This window comes from Podarcis muralis, chromosome 3 (genome assembly GCF_964188315.1).
Source record: "Podarcis muralis chromosome 3, rPodMur119.hap1.1, whole genome shotgun sequence".
NCBI classification, from domain to species: Eukaryota; Metazoa; Chordata; class Lepidosauria; order Squamata; family Lacertidae; genus Podarcis; species Podarcis muralis.
The window spans coordinates 72,637,172-72,661,496 of record NC_135657.1 but is presented as its reverse complement, the minus strand read 5'-3'; the positions used below and the strand labels follow the sequence as shown (position 1 = coordinate 72,661,496).

The 24,325-nt window shown below is 41.0% G+C and overlaps 1 protein-coding gene across 1 annotated transcript in view; it reads right to left on the bottom strand.

Annotated features, from left to right (window-relative positions):
- PREP (prolyl endopeptidase) overlaps positions 1 to 24,325 on the bottom strand; it is a 61,477-nt gene that overhangs the window by 17,461 nt on the left and 19,691 nt on the right. Inside the window, exons 7-10 of the mRNA XM_028723064.2 lie at positions 23,550 to 23,655; positions 16,477 to 16,668; positions 11,331 to 11,528; positions 6,740 to 6,843 (exon numbers count right to left, since the gene is read on the bottom strand). Coding sequence (XP_028578897.2) covers positions 6,740 to 6,843; positions 11,331 to 11,528; positions 16,477 to 16,668; positions 23,550 to 23,655 — 600 coding nt within the window. The remainder of the gene's footprint in view (positions 1 to 6,739; positions 6,844 to 11,330; positions 11,529 to 16,476; positions 16,669 to 23,549; positions 23,656 to 24,325) is intronic.

The following is a 24,325-nucleotide window of genomic DNA, read 5'->3' as shown; positions in this document are numbered from 1 at the left end:
GTTTTTGGCACTGGTTTCAGAACAGTCTGGATTCACACTCCTTCAATTCACATGGAATAACTCACAATGATGCGCTCAACTACTGAATTCTAATTCTAATTCCAAGTACAAACTACTAATCATGTTCATAATACTCAATGGCATTATAATTCTAGCATCGTTTTTTCAAGAGCTCTTTTCTGGCTCAGATTTTAATCCATGCTGGTGAGCATCTCACTCTACCCATCTCATTCCTGAATGTTGTCATGTCAGAATCCCAGGTACCTGGGAGCCTCACATACAATTTCCAGGGTTCCTTTGAAGGCTTCTTGTGCTTAGGATGCAGTTAATCCTTTGGATCTGGCTTGCAGGGGAAGTGGAGGAGGAAGGGAGTCTAATTCTGAACTGAGGTGTATACACCCTCAGAGCGGATCCTCAGAGTAAGTAACAAGGCTTTCATTCCAGTTTATATAAAAAGACATCATAGGGCAGGAATTGGCAATATACTCCAAAACATCTGGAGGGTATCACAACTCCCATTAGCCTCAGCTGGCATAGTCAATTGTCAGGGATTACGGGAGTTGTAGACCAAAATATATGGAGAGCACCACATGAGTTATCCTATGCCTAGAGCAATATTCCTAATTACCCAGATGCCCATCAGCAAGTGTTTTGTTCTGCCACTTTTATGAAACATTTTGAACTGTCAAACAAAATAAATTGAGATCCACTTGCTAATGTAAGAGGAAGTAATTCTTCTCTATCTTGGGAATATGTGAAATAATGTGTTGATTGTTAACTCACAAAGGCAAGATCAATCTGTATTCCTAGATCAATGTTTGTGTTAGCTGCAAAACTACAATTAAAAAGGATGAAAGTTTTACCCATGCTCCATTTCAGAAATGATACTGGAGGGGGAAGAAAGGACAAATAGACTTTATCCTTCCCATGAGTAAAGATGAACTCAATTACTTACAGTAAAACTCAAAATACATCTTTATTCAGAGTACTTTAAAGACTGGAAAAGCTTTCATTTAAATTGCCATTAAAAGGCTTTTCCTGCGTAGTAAGCAATTTGTAGAGCAATAGGATCAATGGGTATGGATTGAAGCAGATCTCCTTCCATTCAGGACGGTCTTTTAACAAGCGGCATCTGAAGGTTTGGAATGAAGCCTCAGATTGCAACGTCCTCATCCATCAGTCAAGATCTCCACTACTCACTGGAAACAAGTGGGAAATTGGAAATACTACCCAAACTATCACAACATATTGCATGCAGGTATGCAGCCCAACATTACCTGTTCACAAAAGTGCTCTGACATCTCATCTGCAATGCAGGATAAGCAGATTCATACTTTTAAAGCAGCACAGAAGAGTGACGTTTGGTGGGTACAACTCCTTATGCAACAATAAGAGAAGCTGCACATGCTGATATTATCTGTATCTTCCATTTTATCTGGGCACCCCAGGCCTCAAGATGTTTGAAAAGAAAACCACGTTCAACAACAATTCATGAAGAGACCAGTCCTTCCTTACTTTTAATTTGGGCTGCAAGCCTCCAGGCGTTTTTACTGGTATTTGTTTTAAAACAATGGTCTTATTTGTACATAAGGGCAAGGAATGGTCCAAAACAAACCCACGGATTGCTGCTCAACTGCATCCCTCTCTCCTCCCTGTGCTGCACTGGGAAGAAGCAAACCAGTCATCTTCTTTTGCATTATGTGCAGACGAGTGTTTATAATTTGCTATTCTCCAAACAAACCACGAATGGAAGCCAAAGCGTATTGTTTGCTTTATTGCTTGTGGTTTGAAGGAAACAAACCGCAAATGCCATTTGCCAAACCAGCAGTCTGGTTCCTTTCCTACTGGCCTGGCAGTTGGCGCAGCGAGGAGAGGGGTGGGCACCAAGGAACAGCATGTATCAGTAAACTGCATGCTTAGAGTAAACCATCCATTTATGACTTACCATCGTTTATGGCTTATTGTTATGTGTGAACCAGTTCACTGGCACAGACTTGGAAGTCGTAGCACTGCTTGAAGAAATATGAATAGGAAAACTACGTTCACAGGTCTTGTCTATGATCACAGGTCTTCACCAGAAAAAGGAACAGGCAACAGCAAGAAAAGAGTAGGCTAAGAAGCACTTAGATGCCGGAATTGGGGAAGAAGAGAAAGAAAAAAAACCACCAACCAATAAATTTTCTTCTAGAGAAAACTTATTTCTTGTTCCTGTGCTAGCAAAACACTCAGCACACACTAAGAGGCAAAGCCTTCTGTATTTTTCACCAAGGCCAACAAGAGAAGATAACATCCCAACTGTTCCCAAATGGATGGAAGTAGCACTACGCTGAAAGTACTCACAATCTTTTTTCTTTTTTTGCACACATTTTCAGCATTGCCTTCCTCTAGTGACTTGCATTATTTTAGATTGCCCTCAGTTTCACTTGCCCCCCTCAGTGATGGCTAAATCTAATTGGCCGCACAGCATTATTAGAGTGCATAATCTCCAATGGATAGGATCATCCATAGGACTAATTAAGGCTGATTGGAGCAGCAGTAACAGCTTGGGAAAAAATTCTCTGAAGAAGTAGCTGAACTGGAGATATGATAGGCCGAGCAGGATTGAGAGGGGGGAAAGAGGTGAATTTTGGCAGAGAAAAACGTTTCTCACTATAACAATTAATTTCTACTTGAAAACTACCATATTTGGCAGAACTCCAAAGAGCAAGCCTGAGCATACAGGGCAGCATCCTAAACCTGCATTCATAATAACTATTACTAGAATTTGAGCCATATCTCAAAGGTAGAGCAACTGCTTTGCATGCAGAAGGTGAAGAAGGTTCAAACACTAGCATTCTCCAGGTAGGACAGGGGAAGAACCACGTCTGAAATCTTTGTGAGCCACTTGCAGTCAATGTAGACAACGTAGGAGACATACACCAGTATAAGGCAGCTTCCTTTGTAAAACCAGACCACTTGTTTGAGGGGGGCAACCAATAATTATAAGTTGGCTAAAAATAAATTAGCAGATGCCTATTACTTAAGGCTATAGGTAACCATTTCACTCTAAAAGGTACAGTTGAAACACCAACAGAAAACAATTTAAGAATAATAGTAATAATAATAATAATAATAATAATAATAATAATAATAATAATAATAATACTTTTATTATTCGTATTCATGCCCCAGCCACTCTGGGCAGCTCCCAACAGAATATTAACTTCCTAAAGAACAGAGCAAGGCACAGCTCTTCTGAAATACGAATATTTTCAGTCATCTTAAGGGTGATGCTCATTAGCAAGACTGCAGAACCACTGAACATGCCAATTTTGAATCCCAGTAGACCATTTATTTGGAAAGATACTAGGAAAAAGAACCCTCAATATATTCTCCCTTGAAAATTGTGATCTGAATCTCTTATTTTCCCCCATAAGGGCAATCAGGAACTTGGTTAGTACATTTTTTTTAATGGAAAAAAGATTTTCATTTAAAAAAAGTTTGCACATTTAATACTCACAAAGTGTCACACCAGTAAGGATAGCATGATCCAAGAATGGTGTGGGAAGATAATTGTGAAGAAATTTCTCTTACAAACTGCCAATTAAATTCAGTTCTGAGTCATCCTCAATCTTGTCAAGATTACCACATCTGTACCTGATACAATTCTGTGTAAGGGGCAAAGATTATTTTACTCTCGTTTCTACTCCTGAATAAACAAATATTCCAGTCTACATTATTAAATGTAGTAAGAAAGAAGCTATACTAAGTTCACTATACAACCCAGACCTTTCAGAGGGTTTTCCACAGACATCTGGCTTACCACTGTGAGAACAGAATGCTAGATCAGATGGGCCTTTGGTCTGATCTAGCAGGTCTCTGATATTCTTATATTTTCACAATATGGCCCTTAATCTATGCTATTCCTTAGAATACACTGTCATGCAACTTTCCTTTAAATAGAAGTTCACAACTGCCCAGACAATTCCTGGAGCCTATCATTTTGTATCTGTTTAACTGGCATTAAGAGCAATTGAACTGGTCTCAACCACACCGTTTCAGCACCTGTAATCTTGGCCTGCCAAAATAAATGTACTGAATTCTGAACTGGAACAGCTGGAGGTGTAATCTATGATGAAATATCACTCTAGGGTATAAATATGAGGAGCACAGGGCTCATCACAAGGGCTGAAAATGCATAGCTTTTACCTAAAGAAACATATGAATGATTTACAATACCAAACAAGAAAGCTCAATTAAACAGAACTGTGCGAACTTGTCTCTGTCCCTAAATAAACTTAAGGAGGAAAACAGTGTTAATAATGGGGAGTAGGGGACTAGTATTCAAAGGCCTGGCTGGCTTGTCTCTTTAAGCCACATTTAAGCTTAACAGTAGTTAAAAGGAGAACATGGTTTGGCTTAGCATTACAGCTGAACTCAAACTGTCCCCCGTCCCCCCCACAACTGGCAATGCATGCAAAATCTTCTGCAAAACACTTTGCAGGACCCAATGATCAGAATAGCCCCTTGCAAAGCGAGGCCAAACCGTCAGCTAACTTGGATCTTGCAAAGTGATTTTGGGCATTTCAAGACCCAAATATCAGTTCATTGTCGGTGCTTTGAATGTTGGTTGGATTTGTGACATAAAGCGATTGACCGGTGGACGGACACACCCAACAGTCGAATCTGGTTTATTGGGGATGCTCCACTGTTTATATCGAGCTCACCATCCCTGCCACAGCAGGTAAAGCCAAACAGTTGTCTCAGTTGCTTTCTTCTACCCAGATGAAAGCACAAAAACATCAACAACAAACCAACCACCACCACCCAGCCACAAAATCCAATCGTATTTGAGAATAATTTGTTCAAATTGTACATTTGTGTTTAGTCTACTCTCAGTGCTTTATGGAACAGTGATGCCAGTTCTGTACACTCATACACATATTCAAAGATTTTCTGAGCGTTCAAATAACAGACATCAACATAAAACAGAATCACAGTACATCTTTTAATCTTCACTAATATATGCCATGCTAGCAATGATGGGCTTAATTGTGCTTATCAGAAATACTATGCTTATCAATAATACTGTGTGTTCTAGCAACATGAGTATATTGTTAGTCCTATTAGAGATACCTAGTTTAATGTACTGAAAACAGCCTAGCCATAAAAATGTTGACATTGCACATCAGTGATGACTTTAAAGCTTCAGTCAAAAAGACAGAACTATTGGTTCCTTTTTAAAAACAAATCTCAAAGAACTGATGTTGAATTCTTCAAATGTTTGCGTGGTTTTAACACTGGAACTTGAGGCAAGTACAGAAATGATTTTAGATTCTACAAACATTTTCCACCTAAAATTCCCATTAGCTTTTCCTCCCACTGAAACACTTTAATTACACGGGTATTTGAATTCAATTACTGTCATCTCACTGAATGTAGGAACACTGTATACTTATTAAGGTTACACACCCATGTCCTTTTTACAAAAACACAAGATGGGTCACAAAAGTGCATGTACACAGTATGCTTGCATTAAGGAACAATGGTGGCACCTTTGATAATCTCTCTTGCCCATCTGTCTGCAGTGGAATCATAAGATGGGTGGCTGCAGTCTCTCCGTCCCTGACCTAGTCCAGCACCCCATTCTCACGGTACCCAACCAGGTGCTTCCATACAAGCTCACAAATAGACATGGAGGCAAGGCCCTCTCCTCACTGTCTCCTTTCCCCACTCCAGCAAGGAGCAGTCAATGGCGTGTGGCATCATGAAGGTTCTTTTCAGCCATCATGGCTGAGAGCCACTGTCAAGTGGAACTTGCAAGAAAATGTTGCTATGGATTCTCATTCTAACATAATTTCACCTATGCAAGGATTCAGCCAATAAGGCTTCTACTAAGAGCTGAAGAAGGAACTGTGGGGCGCAGAGAAAGATGGGCAGCCTAATTTCCCTGGGTGGGCAATTGACTCCAATTGGGGAGGGGGGTAGTGAGAATTTCAGGTGGAGGGCAACAGAAGGACGTTAATAACCGAAAAAAGAGGGGATGGTACCCATACTGTTACGTTAGCGCAATGACTTTTCAGCTACACCATGTAACTTCCTGGCCTTCTTCTCTCCCTGCAGGCCTTATGTCTCTGCCCCATCTACTCCAGAGAGTTGGGGAAGCTCCTAGAGCAGATTTAGGGGTGTCACAGGAAGAGTGAGGAAGTTACACTGCACAGCTTAAAAGCTGCTGCAGCAGCCTAACTGTTCAGTTGGATACTGCCCTGCGTCAGAAAGGGAACAGAAGGAAGGAGCAGTCCAAGCTGCTGGGAAGGTGGAAATGGAAAGTAGACTCAGGGTCCCTCTGGCACTGGCACTGTTGAAATTCCAAGTAAATGCTTCAAATTCAGTACCTGTTCTCAAGGAGTCTCACCAGATTCCCTTTTAAGTCACTATAATTGGCTAGGGACACTTGAGATTAAACTCTTAGGATAGTGAAGCATGACACCAGCTACTGTTCTTAACACCACAGATCACAAAGTATGGACTTTAGGGTGTCTGCCCAGGTGGCACATTCATTTTCACAGGGTACTGTCACCATCAGCATGAGATCAAAATGTCCTGTCAGTTAATGGGCTCCATCCTGTAACTATACTTGTAAGGATGCAAAATCGACCAAAAGGTAAATTCAAATCAATTGTAACCAACAGCAACTCTTGTCAGCCTTTTACAGCAGTTGATTAGAATCTGTAAGAAAGGATCACTGCTCTTTACTCACCTGCACTGTTTGGTAAGCTGAAGGATCAAATCCTTTCACTGTGACCTCTCGGAAAACTCTTGGCTCCAGTTCTTCTTTGGTCAGATCACAGTGGTAGATAATACCTGAAAACGTGATTCAAGTTGGTCACTTACTGATTCAGTGCCTCTTCAATGAACAGAATTCACAAGAGTCTGCAGCTATTATTGGTATACCAATGAACAGGCTGTATAAGCAACCAAGCATCACCTACAATACTCACGTGTGTGTGTTTGCGCGCATGCGCACACATGCACACATGCACACACACACACACACACACACACACACACACACACACACATGAAGCTTTGAAAATACAAATGAATAATAATTTATCAAGGCTTAACTTTTTAGCTGATGCAAAGTCTTCCCCTGTGGACCTAGTTGATGAATTCTGCTAGAAATCTTGCATTTCAAAAAGTAGCTCAAATTTTCCTTTCTTTCTTTATAATTAAATGGTAGTTGAAACACTCGTGTCCCCTCTAGAAAGCCCCAAGGCGTTCTGGCTTTTGCATAAGATGCACTTAGGAATCAACACTTTGTATCCTCACCATCAAGTAATATCACCTTTAATCTTCCTTGGCCTCATATAACGAAAGGCTTTGAAATGGGATGCTATGTTTTTAATGACATACACTGCAAAAAGTGAGTAGAGCATACCTTTGAAATTTCCTGATATGCCATTAAATGCACACTCAGTTGTGACCTTTCATCTTGCTGTAGAATTCTCAGGTGACTGAGCTTTCCCTGCTCAGCCCTCCAAACTAAGTCAACCTTTTCCTATTTCCTACAACATAGTGAAGCATTAGCTATGGTTTAATGTGGCCTGTGAACACAGCTGGTACCTACTCTTTGTGTTTAATTGCCCGAACAGTGATATGTCACATAGTGAATAAGCTGCCTTTTTATTTTTATTTTGTTCTGAACACAAAACTGGGCAGAGTGCATTGTGCTACAAGTATGACAGAACTGCTCATCAAAATAGGGTCTGACACACAGTCTTTCAGCTCCGATTCAGCAGGCTTTTCAATTGCCAAAGTTTAACAGTAAGTTCAAAGCAATGTACAGGGATCCAGCAAAGACACAGATTGTTAGGGATCAAAAATGCCTTGCTATATTTTTGCATACTTGGGGGGGGGGGGAGGGATTATGCACTGCAAATGTAATCATGGGCTCCTATTCTTCCTTTTTTAGTAATTACTAAACTTGCTGTACATGGACATTTCTCCTTGGAATAAATTCCATTTGCTTACAAGGCTCTCACAGTCGAATGTACTTAATACTTGTCTATATAAAGCGAACTTTACATGAAGAAAGAATGATAAAAAATACTCTTTTAAAGTAAGGCCAATTTTGTAATTGCTTTCCTTATTAATGGCCCTTCCTTAAATCACAAACAAATGAAGAGTAAACTAACCATTTCAACAAGGGCGTTCTACCATTTACAACGGTTAGAGTGTTGGACTGTAGTTTGGGAGACCAGGGTTTGAATCCCCGCTCAGCCATGAAGCTCACTGGGTGGCTTTGGGCCAGTCACCATCTCTTAGTCTAAGCTACCTCACAGGATTGTTGTGAGGATGAAATGGGGAGGAAGAGAACCATGTACACTACCTTGAGATCCTTGGAATATAAAGGTGGTAAATAAAAATAAATAAATGAATTTAGATTCATAACCCACATTTCCTGAGGGGCCTGAGGAGGGCATCCCTACAAGCAATAAGCCAACCACCCCAGACCTACTTCATCTAGCTTCTCCAGTCTGTAGCTTTGCAAACTGTCCTGGAAACAGGATGGATGGGTGGGTGGCATTAAAAAATACTTCCATTCTCATACAACTGATTTTCCCTTAGCAGAGCCGAGGTCAACAGCAGAGGTTTTTGGCACAGACACAAGAGATGGGCATTCCTGCTTAGAACATGTTGCCTCACTCTGCTTTTGTCCTCTTTTTTATTGTATGCTGGGCTTGCATTTAGTCATCTGCCCAGTTGAGGAGGGAAGGGTCACAGACAGTGGGAAACAAGAGAACAACTAACTTAGGACATTACTAGGTGCAGCATACTCAATGGCTGTTTCAGTTTCCATCTTAGAGAGGAAAGAATGGGAGTGCTGATAGTTGGGAGGGATAGACAGCCAACAATGAATTATTATGTGAAATCAGTTGTGTTGTTAGAGTCCTAGATCACCTGTCCACTTCCCCCTGCACCTTTCTCCCTTTAACATCACAATATAACATACTTTTTACTTTCTTTATAGGGTGTGCTGCAAGGCATGATCCCAGGGTAGACCCCAACCACTTTCTCCCAAGGGAATGTGGCCCTAGACCCTGAAATGGGCACCCACCTTTGTCTAAAAGACCATAATTAAGGAAAACTGCCTTTCAACTAATATCTTGTTGCTAATACAGTTCTTTGCTTGCAGTTACATTTCTCACGGCTGCAGTGATTTTCACACAGCCTCATTTGTGTGTTGATGTATTTTGATTTTACGATGCTTCCTTAACTCTGAGCATTTTGCTAGCTTCTGTCTGGCTTTCTGTGGGGGAGGGAGGGCTGAGTATCAAGGGGTGATAAGGAACAAGAGCTCTTCACAGTTAACAAGAGCTGCTGGTAGTCAGTATCTTGCAAGACACCAGGCTGGAACCAGAATGTCAGAGTCCCGGCTCTACAAACATTCAAGGCAGTTTACTAACGTAAAATTAAAATGTTCAAGAATACAACGTTGGCAGCACAAGCCATCATTCTATAAAACAACAGAAGACACCGTAACGCTTCTGGAAGTGTTGAAACACACAGCTACAAGAAGTGCAAAGCAGAAACTGAGTGCAAGAAAGATGATGATGCTATTAAATGTTGCTGGCACAACTGCAGTCAGCTAAGAGCAGCTTCCTGACTTCTTTCCTCTCTTTTCCTTCCCACCCCCTATCTGAAGGGGACCAGAAATGGAACCACAACTTGAGGCTATCAACAGGAAACAAATTTGTTGTCCAACCAATTCAGGAGAATGAAGAAGAATGCAATTTTCAAGCTTGTCTGCTCAGATGCCCTTGGCACAAGAACTAATCTGTAAATTACAGTGTTAAAAGAACAAAGTCCATGCACTGATCCTACTACTGGGCTTTGAAAACACAAAGTAAGCTTTCTTGCTAAAAAGCCATGGTCCTTTAAAATCTATGCTGATAAAGCCACATGGGAACAGACTGCATGCTGGACTAGATGGGTTACTGGGGCTTTTCTTATGTCGACATCTTCCAGCTTATTAATGTGGCCACTGCCACGATTGTTTACAAAAGCCTAGTGCAAGGTATTATGGCTACCTATGAAGTGAATACTGGAGAAAGAGCCCCTTTATCCATTTATGTAGCATCTTTTGTATAGGCAGTAGTTTCACAATAACTGCCCCCAGAGCTGTTTGGAGACAGCCACTTAATTCTTTACAAATGGACAACCATTTATATAGTGAGCAGTGTGGTGTTATACAACCTTATCTGAAATGTACTCCTTCGAGCTGCTCGTCTGAATGGTGGGAAACTGCTTGTTTAAATTGTTCTATGTGCACACACAAAGATCTCTCTGCATATAGAAAGTATAACAGCAGGAGGAAATATTGAACCCTTCTCCATGGCATGCTATGTGCAGAGAGGCTTGTAATTTTTAGTCGGGGAGCCATTTGAACTTGGAATATCCCACCCACAGGAAGAAACAGTATTGTCTAAAAATCAAAATTTCATCTTATTATTTGACTGACTTTATAAACAAGCCATGCCACTTTGTCCAATGACCACATCACTTCCTTACATCAAACTACCTCCTTCTTCAAAAAATGTAAATAAGCAGGTTTTAGAATAGGTTAAGTTCCCTCACTACCTTTTGCTTTTCTCTAAATTGAAAACTAATATGGTAAAACTAATTACAGGGTTTAAAAAGAAGCATTAACAAATCACCATGAATAAAGCTTTTCAGAAAGCTATGAAAAATAAAGATTGCACAAGGCACTAATTGGCAAACTATTTAAGAAGATGGTAACTGGTCCCCAATAAACACCGAGCATAAATCATTGGTGGTTTAGACTTTATAGACAGTCATCCTTGATGTAACATTCAAGAGGCACACAAACTGTTTCCATTGTCATCATTCTATTGTCAAACTTGTTATTTTACAAAAGCCAGATTTCCATATGGTCGAATAAGAATCTTACAGTTTAATATAGAATTGATTTAATCTGAACAATAGATTGAATGAGAGCACCATTTAAGTACAGGTCCTTTCAATATATCATTCAATATATATATCTCAATATATCATTCAGTAAAAGGCAGGGTTATTTGCCACACAGACATGATTCAATTCTGCAAGATCTTTGGGTATTGCAAACACTCCATACGCTGCATGTACACAGTGACAACCTGCTGCCATGCTCCACCAAGCATGTGAAACAAGTTGTTCCAAAATAAAGAGACTTGTGAAATAGGTTCTTGCAAAAAGAATTTCCCTAGACTAGACTAACATTTGTGTACGGGAAGTGTCATGTGTGAAGCTGCCCAGAACATAATGGAAAGGCAAAACAGACTTACCAGGTGATAAGAAGGAAGTAAACTGATAAAATATTTCACTGTCTTTCTTTTGGCCACTATATCCCACAATGCTGCCAACGTCCAGCGGGAGTGTCTTGAGATGAGCTCCAGTTGTAAGGTCATGAAGCTGCAGGACGTTCTTCACATCATGGAGGTAACACAAGACTAGGAAGTTGGATCTGACACAAGCTGCCCATTCTGCCCACAGAAAGGGAAAGAGTCCATTTCAGAATAAGCAGTAAACGTCACCATAACAGAACACACCTAAAGTCACTTTGTTTAAAAATGCACAACAGTTATATAGGTTTCCTTAGCTCTTAAATCCAAGGGCCAAACACTTTAAACCTCATGCACAAGATCATTTGTTTTAATCTGATTACAGGCATGGAGGACCCAACTGAACAGCATTACAATGCAGGGGGAGGGGTTTAACCCCCCGCCAAAGCCATGATTCCCCAGCCTCCCCACAAAAAAACCCCTGCACATTTCTGATGCTTAGGTCACACCCACACCTTACATTTAAAACACTCTGATGCTTCCATCCAAAGAATCCTGGGGATGGTGGGAATTGTTGTCAAGGGTGCTGGGAACTGTAGCTCTGTTAGGGGTGAACTACAGTTCCCAGAATTCTTCTGGGGCAAGCTATGATAGTTGTAGTAGTATAAATGTGCTTTAATGTAGGGTCTGACTCTGACTTTAGAGCAAAGGTTCCAGCAGGTGCCAAAGCTTTGTAGCTACACTGGGGAGGGGCTGTAGCTGAGGAAGGAAGGAATAAGCTTCCCTTCCTTGGGCATCATGATCCTGATAATTGTGGGGGTGGGGGGGCATGCCTGTATTTAAGAAGAAAAAGAGAAAGCTGTCTACTGTGCACTAAGTGTAGCATGTAGCTTGGCCCTAAGCAAAAACACAAGTTCAATTAGATTCTGAAAGCTTTCCAGACCCGTAAATGTAGTTGTTTTACGTACCGTAAGCAAGAACATGAAATGTTGGCTTGTAAGCAAGCATATGGCAGACTGTCTGTATGTATTCTACATTGTTATTAATGAAACTTTCAGATAACCCATCTGGGTCCGGCAAAGTTAACAACTTGTGGGAATACTCAGCATGTAGAAAGAGCCTACATCTGTTCTCTCATAAAACAACTGAAGCAAAGATGCATTGTGATCTGCATTACTGATATCACAGAGGGATTACATAACACATACCTAGCACTCTTGGTGCACCCCTTACTCATGGCAGAGAGTGAAGGAGTGAAAGGTAAGTCAAAATATTTCCCCCACAACCCTTAACCACAGCTGGCCTCTTACATCAATAGGGATTTGCACTAACCAGGGTTCACTCTTAAAGAGGATTTATTGACATTAAGCAATGTTAACGTCAGTGCACTTCACATGGCTAACCATGGCTATGGATGGTGAGGGCACCACATCTCTCAGACAGGAAGCACACACTGTCATGGCCCAAATCTGATCCCTTCAGGATTTGGTAGCATTAATTCTCCAGTGAGCCTTAAAAACTTTAATTCTTTTTAAATTTATATACTATCCACGCAACATCAAGACTCTGTAGGCAGCTAAATCAGATTATTAATTTAAGAATGTTAGATTGAAGGGAGACAGACAGAGACCACTGAAAAACATAACCACATCTTATTTACTTAAAGACTGCTACTGCTGAAGCAAGTTATCCCATTTTCTTTTCAACCAATTCCATTAAATAACTTATCATACAAAACATTTTGCAGTAATTTCTGGCTTAGTTCAACTAGCGTTTTTGCCCACCAGACCAACCAAAAGAAAAAGAAAAAAGAATTACAAAACAAAAACACAGGCTGTTTTATAATGACAAAATGGGGGAAAGGAAAGGAAATAATTGCTTCTTTTTATAGTACCATAAGCTCTAAACACAGGACATCACTGCAGCGGCTGTGCCCATATCTCTCCTTACTTACAGCAGGAGAACCTGCCTAAAGGCAATTTTATTTATCACAGGGAGACAGACAAATAAGTAAGTTGGCTTGGCACAGGATGCAGTACAAGAACAAGGGGTTGTCTGAATTCAGGAGCTCCTCATTTTCAGAGAGTTCCAGTTTCATGGGCATGGAAATCCAGAATGGCAAGTAGAAGGATACAGATACACCTGCCAAAAATATGTGCTTTAATCTCTAGTCACAAATTGTATTGATAAAAGCAACTCACAAATAAAAATTATGCTGCAGAACAAGAAAACACTGCCTATTCAGAGAATTGCAGGCAGAGCCTTCTCTAACAGCTTCTGTTGGTATTAATGTGTTTAGATAAATAAGCAAGGTTGAAAAATATCTGAAAATAATGCCAATCATCTTTTTTTAAAAAAAGCTCTCTAAAAGGAACAAATATTCTGACCTTCATGAATTTTAGATATCCTGGAGCTGCCTTTCAAAATCTACGGTTCCCCCCGCTTCTCAATTCACAGAATTGCATTCTAAATTTATCTCAACTCTGTGTGAAACCTCTCCTTATAACCCAACTCTTGTTTTGTGCTTTGGGGTAGGAAAAAAATAACAATGCGTCAGCTGAAAGAGAAAACTGGCATATATTTTTGCCATTTCTACACTTTCATCAATGAGAGCAGTTTTTGCCTAAACATTATGCTGTTCAGCAGCAGTAGCTACTGCAAAGCATAACAACAGTGTATTGTTATCAAAGCAACGCTATTTGGGGGGAAAAGGAGGATTGGGGAGGTAATACTTCTGTGTTGATGCTGCTGGCAGCCCAGCCTACAGAAAACAGGAGATGGTGATGCAAAGCTAGATTTATCAAGTGAAAGGAATCAAGACCACTACAAGACTGACAGTATACCTGCCCCATTGAAACATGGCAATGTACACTTAATAGAAAACTCTCACCAAGGGCTGGTTCACAGATGGCGCATCCTTTACATGCAAACACTTCCCCAAATCCTCAGGTATGAGGACAATATCTTGTGTCAGCCAGGCAATCACTGCTGTAGTCAGCAGAACTCCCCACAATGAAAAGAGCTGGAGAAGTTCCCTCCATGAACAGGGCAAACATTATATGGATTCCTGGCACTCCTAGCTTAAATGATCAGGGAGCAGGAGATGGGAAAGACCTCTCCTGGAAATCATGGACAGACAACTGCCCTTCAGAGTGGACAATACTGGGACAGATGGAGAAGTGGCCTGACCTGGCTTACAGTGACTTTTTATGAACTGATGCTCCTGGCTGTGGCTGCAACTTTCCAGTTCACATGCAGTGTGTGCCCACATGAGCATACCAAAGACTGATCCAGTAGTGAGCAAAACATCTTCGCGTGAATCAGTCTTAAAACCCATTTTTAGCAAAGACCAAAACTTCATTCCTAAACATACTAAGGAGTAAGTCCCAACAATGGATACGGTGGATTTGTCTGAGCTACACAGCTACAAGTACTAATGGAAGACATCGGTTCCACTGTTTTAAATGGGATTTGGCCACTACTAACTTTGGCTTGGTTAGGGGCCTAGGTCTGCCATTAGTTGGCTCTGTTTCTGAGTACACATGTTTAGGATTGGATTGCAGATTGGCAGGCCTTCCATTCGTATTTACTTTGCATTTATTTTGCCTGAGATGTGGGAAAGGTTTCACAATATAAAACACCCAAGGCACTTCCAAATAGTGGCACAGGAGTAGTTTTCATGTTTCTCAATAATAATAATAATAATAATAATAATAATAATAATAATAATAATAATAAAATATTTATATCCCGCCCATCTGGCTGGGTTTCCCCAGCCACTCTGGGCGGCTTCCAACAGAATATTAAAATACAATAACCTACTAAACATTAAAAGCTTCCCTAAACAGGGCTGCCTTCAGATGTCTCCTAAAAGTGCTAAACGAGAAAAAAGAAGCCGTAGTTTGTGTGCTTAAATATACATAGAAAAGGGCTAAAGAAGAATGTTTACAATCATTGTGCTATCTAGAATTTGAGAGCAGTGGTGTCAAGTGCTGATTAAGCCACGGCAATGAATCACTTCATGCTAAGTAACCATTTAACCTTTGAATTCTTACACATCTTGTTTTTGCAGAAGGCACTTCATTAATATGTCATCTTTATCAGGTAAAATCAAAAATTAACTTGACTGCAAAGCCTTCAGAGTGATAAATTATTAACTGCCTTCTGATATAATTATTTCTTTCCAAGGCAAATCAGGGAAGAGACTAAAGCAATGTGACACAACGGCAGCTTGGCCTGTTAGCATCAAGACAAGTTGCTCTTTAGGAATAAAGCGCTCTCACACAACTTGAGTATTATAATTTCTGCAGTTCTGGTATACAGGAATCTAGCAATTGGGTGGGAGAAGATTTTCCCCACAGTGCCTAAAAGAGAATTAGCTGGCGGTGCGGTGCTGTAAGGACACCTTCCCAACACCAGCATTGCTGCTGCTTACCTGGATGGGCAGTGGTGAAGTTGGGATTATGAAGGCACACAGGACTGGCTCTCTTGGTGCACCCAGATCACTTCAGCCTCGCCACTGCCCCATCTTTGCACCATCCAGATAAGCCATACTTTGAGCACATTGATTTCCATGGGCCTACCCTGAGTATTACTTAGTCAGATACAACTTAAAACAACTACAGTGGTGCCCCGCAAGACAAATGCCTCGCAAGACGAAAAACCCGCTAGACGAAAGGGTTTTCCGTTTTTGAGCTGCTTTGCAAGACGATTTTCCCTATGGGCTTGCTTCGCAAGACGAAAACGTCTTGCGAGTCTTGCGATTTTTTTCCGCTTTCCCCCTCCCTTTTCTAAGCCGCTAAGCCGCTAATAGCCTTTTAGCCGCTAAGCCTTTAATAGCCGCTAAGCCGCTATACCGCTAATAGCGCTAATAGGGTTGCTTCGCAAGACGAAAAAACCGCTAGACGAAGAGACTCGCGGAACGGATTATTTTCGTCTTGCGAGGCACCACTGTATTCTGTTTCACTGTGCGCTACTTGTTTGTGGTTCATATGCCATGGTTGTAGAACTGCTGCTAAAGACAACGTGAAATTCCGCCTCACAACATTTCTTAAACTCAAGAGACTGTTGGTGCAAGGTGAAAGTCCTTCCCAGTTATGACAAAGTTTAGTATGTGGCCTCTTTCTCCTTTGTAACTTAATATTCTTACCCAGAACGTCTCTTCCGTGTTCAGGAACCAGCACTTTCCACTTGGATTCCTCAGGGTCACTAAAATCAATGTTAATTAGTCGATAATTTGGAGCATGACGGTTTGTCTTGAAGGTGAACACAGTTCCCTCATTGGTGACATATTCATATTCTGCATCGAAGTTGTCTATCAGTTTCACCCAGTGCAGAAGACCTACATTAAGAGAAAAAGGAAAGCACTTACAACTGTAAAACCAAGTATACGGGATGAGGATATTTAATAGCAATGGGCTGCATTCAACTAACTTTAACTCAGAGTAGGGCATTAAGTTAATGACCATGAGTAACTTGGTTGACTACCACTCAATGTTCTTCTGACCCCACCAAGATTCTTTTTCCTGCAAGCATCATAGCTTGTTGGCTCTAAAGAAAGGAGGACTTGCATTATGGATGTCCTGTTCATTCTAATATTTAACCACACATTCAATCACACATCCAGACCTGATGTCTGGCAAAATCCTCAGTTATCATCTATCCCCACCTTTCCTCACAAAAGAGTCCAGGGTAATTGAAAAAGTAACAAAGTAAAATGTTATTTTGACAGCAACAGGACAATACGGAAAACCTTACAAGGATTAGAATTATGTTATAGAAATTAATTATGTTAATGCTCTTTTGCTCCAGAAACAATAATTGTGTTCCTTTTCAGAAGCATATGTGTCCATAATCATGTATGGCACAGAAATGTCAAGTATAACTCAACATCTCCTTGAACTCCTTTGCAACTTAATAAAAAGGAACATACTAATTAGTCCTGACACATGCAAATATGCTGAAGTAATAATTAATCTTATTCTGTCTATCAGCATTTCTGAAATCTTATCATACTGTGCATGACAGCAAAGAGCTTCGTTGCCTAATGTTGCTTGGAGTGCAGAGAGAGCCGCATTCAGACAATCCGTCAAACCATGTTGACACGAGTAGCAACTAGCCTTGGGCTTGTGTGCTACCTCCTACTTGTCCCCAAACGGGAGAGATTAGAAGCTTCTGTTTCCACTTAGTGGCAAACCACTGTCTGCTGTTGCCTCTGAATACAGCAGACGATAGTTGGCTCAGATCTTAACTTGCCTGCAAGCCAGGTTCCCAAACCAAAATCAAGTGCACTGCTGTAGACTCAAAGGAGGTTGGAAAAGAGTTAAGTCAACCACTGCTCACTGAAGGATCGGCAGTACAGTTTAAGTCCCCTCCAGGGACCAAATATTTTATTCATCAGAGAACTTGGCCGAAGTTGCTGCCCTACTTTTGTAAACCAAGGATTGGCCTGTGAAACAGAGGCGGCACTTTTTGAATAGCTGTACACCCCCACCATCACCGGTCCACACGCATGCCTCACACAACTGTTAAGATAGTTCTCAGATGAAAAGGTTTTCAAAATCAAAAGCTATATAAGGAATTTTCAGATGCCCCAACGTACCCCATGCAGGACAGCTTTGCTTTCTCCGTCTGCAGGCCTTTCACAGCCATGCCACTGCTAAGCAAAAGGAGCAACAGGAAGCTGGAGGGTGAGGAGAGAGAGCGAGCACACGGGGCACAGCTTCTCAGAAAAGTTAACCAGATTGCTTTGCCTGATAGCAGAAATTGTTAACACAGAAAGTTGCCAAGGTACTGTATCTCCCTACAGAAGACAGAAAACAAAGAGGCTGCTGTGTTGAAAAGAATTCCTCCAGCAGAATCTCTCACTGGAAGGAATGCAAATGTGTGTGTGTGTGTGTGTGTGTGTGTGTGTGTGTGTGTGTGATGGGTCACACATCATGCAGAGTGAGAAGGTGTTTGAAAAGATGCTGCAGATTGTCTAGCAGCCCGTACTCTGGCACTGAGCTACTGCCAGAAGCCTGCAATGAAAGGCAGATAACACAGAGGATGAATGAAGAAAGCTGAACAGAGCACACTGCAGAGAGGAGAGTAGGAAAGATTTACACCTCTTCTTCTCAGGCCAGTAAGAAAGAGAACATGCTGTTAAAAACAAGATCAGCACCATAAGATCCTTCCTTATTCTGAGTCAGACACAGGGTACAGGGCACTTCGCTTGGCATCAGCTCTTCAAGGGCAGATGTTACTTGATTCTTCGAAGAAGAAGAAGAAGAAGAAGAAGAAGAAGAAGAAGAAGAAGAAGAGTTTGGATTTGATATCCCGCCTTTCACTCCCTTTAAGGAGTCTCAAAGCGGCTAACATTCTCCTTTCCCTTCCTCCCCCACAACAAACACTCTGTGAGGTGAGTGGGGCTGAGAGACTTCAAAGAAGTGTGACTGGCCCAAGGTCACCCAGCAGCTGCATGTGGAGGAGCAGAGACGCGAACCTGGTTCCCCAGATTACGAGTCTACCGCTCTTAACCACTACACCACACTTAGCCCATGACCCCAGAGACTGAACCTGGGCTGCTGTGCTTGTGAAACAGCTTTGCTCTACACTGAGCTGCAGCCTTCTGGAGCAGACAAAAAAACAACAACAACCCAGATGGCAGCAGCCATTACAGAAGTATCGTGGTGGAGATTCACTTTCGTTTCAGGACCAGGGCATCCCATGAAAGGCACGGAGTTAAACTTCACTCTCTTGCAATTCAGGGTTAAGAAATTTGACTGATGGTTGTTCCTCCTTTGGCTGGGCGTTTTAACATCCAGGATACGACGGCTGTTTGGGGGTGGGGGGTTACAACTAAATTTCACGCTGCTTTAGCAGACACTGAGTTAAAAGGTAATAGCGCACAGCCTAATCTCAGGAGTCAAATCCATTTTCTACCAGAGACAGAATGAGTCAACTTCGCAGATCCCAGGCACATCAAGGATCAGTGAACAGACAAGACACAGCTGCCTCCTCTACAGTAGAACTAATAAAATGTCACACTTGCCTGGAGCCTTTAATGGTGGACACCCTTCCCTTCCCTTCCAACAATTTAAAAGGCAAAAGAGCCAAGACAGCTTTGCAAAGCAGGCAAGGCATGGCAGACACAAAAACTCCCAGTCTGAAAGCTGCTGCCAGTAAGTGTAGACAATACTGACTTAGATGGGCCAAAGGCCTGACTTGCTATAAGGCAGCGTCCTAACTCACAGCAATAAATTATATATTAAAAAATCTTCATAAGGGAAATGGGCTGCACAGAATATAGGATGTTTTCAGCAGAGTATAAAGACTATGGAGACTCAACAATGCTGTTAAGTCAAGGGTCTATGGGTATAATTAACTCACTCAGTGGTAACCATCTGGTGATATATTTGCATGTTCCAATGGTTAAATATACAAAAACCTAATACCTAATCACAGAGTATATTTTAGATGCTTATTAATCCAGTTTAGAGAATGCCCAAACACTTTGCTAATTGATCTATGTTTAAAAGATCAGCATTGTTTCAGAGGCTATCAAATGAAAGCATCGTAACCAAGACATTAAACTGATTAGATTCCCATCTCTATATTCCTACTTTTCAACATCTGCTTCCTTTTAATTTGAATCTAGTTCACATAAGACTTCTATCAATCAATCAATCAATCAATCAATCATTTATTGTATTTGACTAAAAGCCATTACAAATCCAGTTACAAAACCAGCACTGGAATATAAGAGTTATATGGTTTAAGCAAAGGGAAAATCACATCTCTGTTGGTTCTTTGTGTGAAAAAATAATTACTGTGGGCTTTTTAGAATTTGAGATCATCAGTATGCAGAAAGATCTACTCACAACAGTGAAATTACTCAAGTTACATATACACTGTGCAGTATTGACTTTTCTATAAAGATGGGCGAAATTGGCTAAAATATTAAAAAACCCAAAGAAATTAACAGTAATTACAAGGAATCTTTTTACTTTTGCCCTTTATTTCAATGTGAATCAGAAATGCTATTGCCAATACTTGCTACTACTCTAGGGGTTTTTTTGGTACTGCCAATGCTCAGCGATATTACAATGCATGACACTAAGAAAACAACAGGCATTTCTGTTGGGTCAGGATCATGTTGGGCTAATTCAGCCATCATGCCAATCCATGATTAATTATGCTTTACTTTGGTTTGGCGTGATGCCCGAATTGACAAACCACAGTGTGTGATAAGCTGAAAAAGAAAAGGGGGCAAGGAACTGTAGTGTAATGTGGGTTTACAAACTATGGCTTGGCTAATCATGGCTTGGTATGTCTGAATTAACAAGCAACAGCTATGCCTATTGTTTTGGTAGAGTTAGTAAAGTTTTCACTTTAATGTACAGTTTAAGCACCAGCATTCTCTGGGATGCAGCACCTTCTTCCTTGTGGCTTAGTAGGAGAATGGTAGAATAGATGCTGAACATTCATCTTGACTCTCACCCAAAGTCTAGTGGTGCTGACTTCATCTTTTCTTGCCACATCAAAGGCCAGAAACGTTTGACTGGAAGTCAACTTAAAAGCTAACAGTCTGAAGCACTTTAGGGCAGACAGAAGTTATCGGAGGAAGAGAGGGGAATTAGCCCCGTTGTATATTGGGGGGTTGTGTGGAGACAGTCTCTTCCTTTAAATTCCTGGGAGTTTACCTTAGTGAAGACCTCACTTGGAAAAACAATATAACTCAAGTGGTTAGGAAGGCCCAACAGAAACTTCATTTTCTCAGGGTCTTGTGAAAGAACAATGTTAAACAACAATTGATTTACCTCCTTCTACTGGTCCACAATAGAAAATGTCCTCTCATATTGTATCACAGTGTGGTACAATGGCTTGACAGCCACAGACAAAGTCTTTACAGAGGGTGGTGAACACAGCACATGATATCATGGGCTGTCCCCTGAGCCCGCTAGATGACATCGCAAGGGATCGTTGCTTTAGGAGAGTGAGAAAAATTCTCAGGGACGATTCACACTCTGGCCAGCACCTCTTTAATGTTCTACCCTCGGGCAGGAGATATAGAAGTATAATCAGTCGTACCAACAGGCTAAAAAACAGTTTCTATCCGTGGGCTGTTAGGCTGCTGAACAGAAAATAATATAGTGCAACTGACTTTCGGGGTTGGTGTGTTGTGCGACAAGCACACAGAGTGCAGTGAGATTGAGTGTTTGTTGGGCGGGGAGGGCGGCTTGGTTAATTTCATTGTACACAGGTTGTACATTGACAATAAAGGTATTTATTACTATTATTATTATTATCCTTACCCCCCAGCAGGTTGTTGGGCTTCAGCTTCCAGCTCCTATGGCTAATGGTTAAGGATGATGGGAGTCCAACATCATCCAGAAGACCTCAGCTGCCTTTAGAGCTATTCCAAATTTTACAGATAAACAAAGGAAACTGAAGTACAAGTTGCACTCACACCAGTCTTCCACATTTTAAATGCAGAACCAGAGTGTCAGACTAGGACCTGGAAGACCAGGGTTCAAATTCCCACTCCATCATGAAACTCACTGGATGATTTTGGGCGACTCTCAGTATAACCCACTTCACAGGGTTGCTGTGAGGTAAATGGGGGACAGAAAGAGAACTATGAAGCTGCCTTGAGCTCCTTGGAGAAAAGGCAGGATCTAAATTTAGTATGAAAATGAATGGATTTGTCAGTCTCACTCTTAAGTTCAGAAGCCAACTGTGGTCCTTGATATCAACCTGAACAGTCATTAAAGAAAAGAAAGCAAAGTTGAAGTTACTCATTGCTTACAGTTGTGCTCAGACACACACACAAAATTTTTTGGCAATTGTGAAAATGTATAAAGGGATTGCTCTAAAGAAAAGATGAGGAAAGGTGATGAATTAAACGTATGAGAGGTACTGATTTTTTAATTAGCTATCATGTGCACAGCATGACAGAAATAAAGCTTATTTTAGAATTGGGTTTTAAATCCCCATTGGAAAAAAAGGGACAGATTGAGGAAATGACTTGGATAATATTCCACATCCTTCTCCCACGTATTTTTTCTCATGCAGTTCTATCTAAGGTTAGAAATGTTCTTAGGATGAAATCAAATTATGATACAAAAAGATGCAAATATACAGTAGAGGCTCAATGGTTTTTTGTTTTGGTCTTACACTGAACAAGTTATCTATGTTTTCAAGCCTACAGTGAAAGTATGCTCTGAATCAAGTTCACTGGTTAAAGTCTTCTCACTGATTCTATCTATCTGTATAATATATGATGGGCTGTCCCCTGGGCTGTCCCCTGAGCCCGCTAGATGACATCGCAAGGGATTGTTGCCTTAGGAGAGCGAGAAATATATGGACTAGATGACTGTTGGGGTCCCTTCCAACTCTTCAATTCTACGACTCAGGTTGTAGTAGGGAGTTATTTAATCAGATAAGTTGATGGAACTTCAGATCGTGGGGAAGGGAAGTAGTCTACAGTGGCAGCCATAAATGCAATTTTGAAAATACATGCATAGACAAATTCAGAAAGCTTCTTCTGCAGCAAGCAAATAATATGATGAAAGCAAGGGGGGAAAGAGAAAAATCTACAAGTCCCAAGAACAGTTTATTGCTTCGAATGCAAGCATTCTAAGAGAAGGGGTAAATTCTGTAGCAGGGGTGGGGAATTCAAATGTTGCTGGATTACAGCTCCAGTCCTCCCTGACTATTGGCCATGCTGTCTTACAGGTCTATACAGGGGGGGAGGTATTTCAAGTAACTTGGTCCCAAGCTGTTCAGGGCTGCAAATGCTATTGCTGAGACCGTGAGCATGGTCTGCTGGCCAACTGTACTGACTATCAGTTGCTCAGCACAGGTGTAATACACGTGCATCCAGAACTCAGCTTCCTGACTTGGGCCCAACCTTCAGTGCAGACCGAGTCACACAGGGTGGAATATGTACCAAGCTACCCCTTCGTATGCTTGAATAATCCTAAAACAACAGAAGGAAAATCTGTAGCAATCCAGAATGTGACTGTTAAAGACAAGTCCCGTATGCAGCCTAAGGAAAGAATGTGTGGTTTCTCTGTTTAACAAATACTGGCTGGAGAACAGGGCAGCTCAAGCAGCCACTAGGAACATACCCATGTTTTTATTCTTCGTACAACATTTGTAACTTACTGTTATACGTAAACTTGCAATGTATTCAGAAATAAGTCATTTTACTTTGACATGACGAAAGCAGCCGCTTACCAGTTATACCATTTGATTCCTTCTGTAGATTACAGTACCACAGCCTATTAACTGGATCACATCCTTCTCGTATGGACAGCAAAGCGTACTGCCCATCATCAGATACCTAAAATGTATTACAATGAATGCAACATAAATATTGACATACACCAAACAAAAAGTTACTAACAATACTCAGAAAGGTTTGTTTCCCCCCAAAAAGCATTTTACAAACCAAACCAAAAGCAAAACAGGTGTGTCAAATTATCAAGTTACAAACATATGTAGGACTACTGATATGCTTTGTACAGATGTGTTGGAACCTGTGATCTTCCAGACGCTACTAACATGGCCAATTGTAAAGGGGTGATGGGAACTCAAGTCTGTCAACATCTAGAGGGCCACAAATTCGCCTAGTCCTTCAAATCCGTTCCATGTCTCAGACACATACAAAATATGAAGCAAATGTCAAATTCAGTGTTTCGACTCAACAGTGCATTCTGAAAAGCAGCAACCCAGTATATTTTGATAGAAGCACAACTGCCTGAAATTAAAGCCAAACGAATTTTAAATCCCTCTCATCTATGAAGCCCTTATATTATGGAAAGTCATGCCAAGCTGATGATGTTGTGCTAAATGCAAAGTGACAGCAGACAGTGTCAAAAATTATACTGGCAGATCTTTATTAAATATATTCACTCTACAGAAAGCATCCTAAATTAATTATATCAACACTTAAATACAAATTTTTAGATGATCAGCAGGTGCAAATATTTTAAAGCCATGTCCTAATTCTT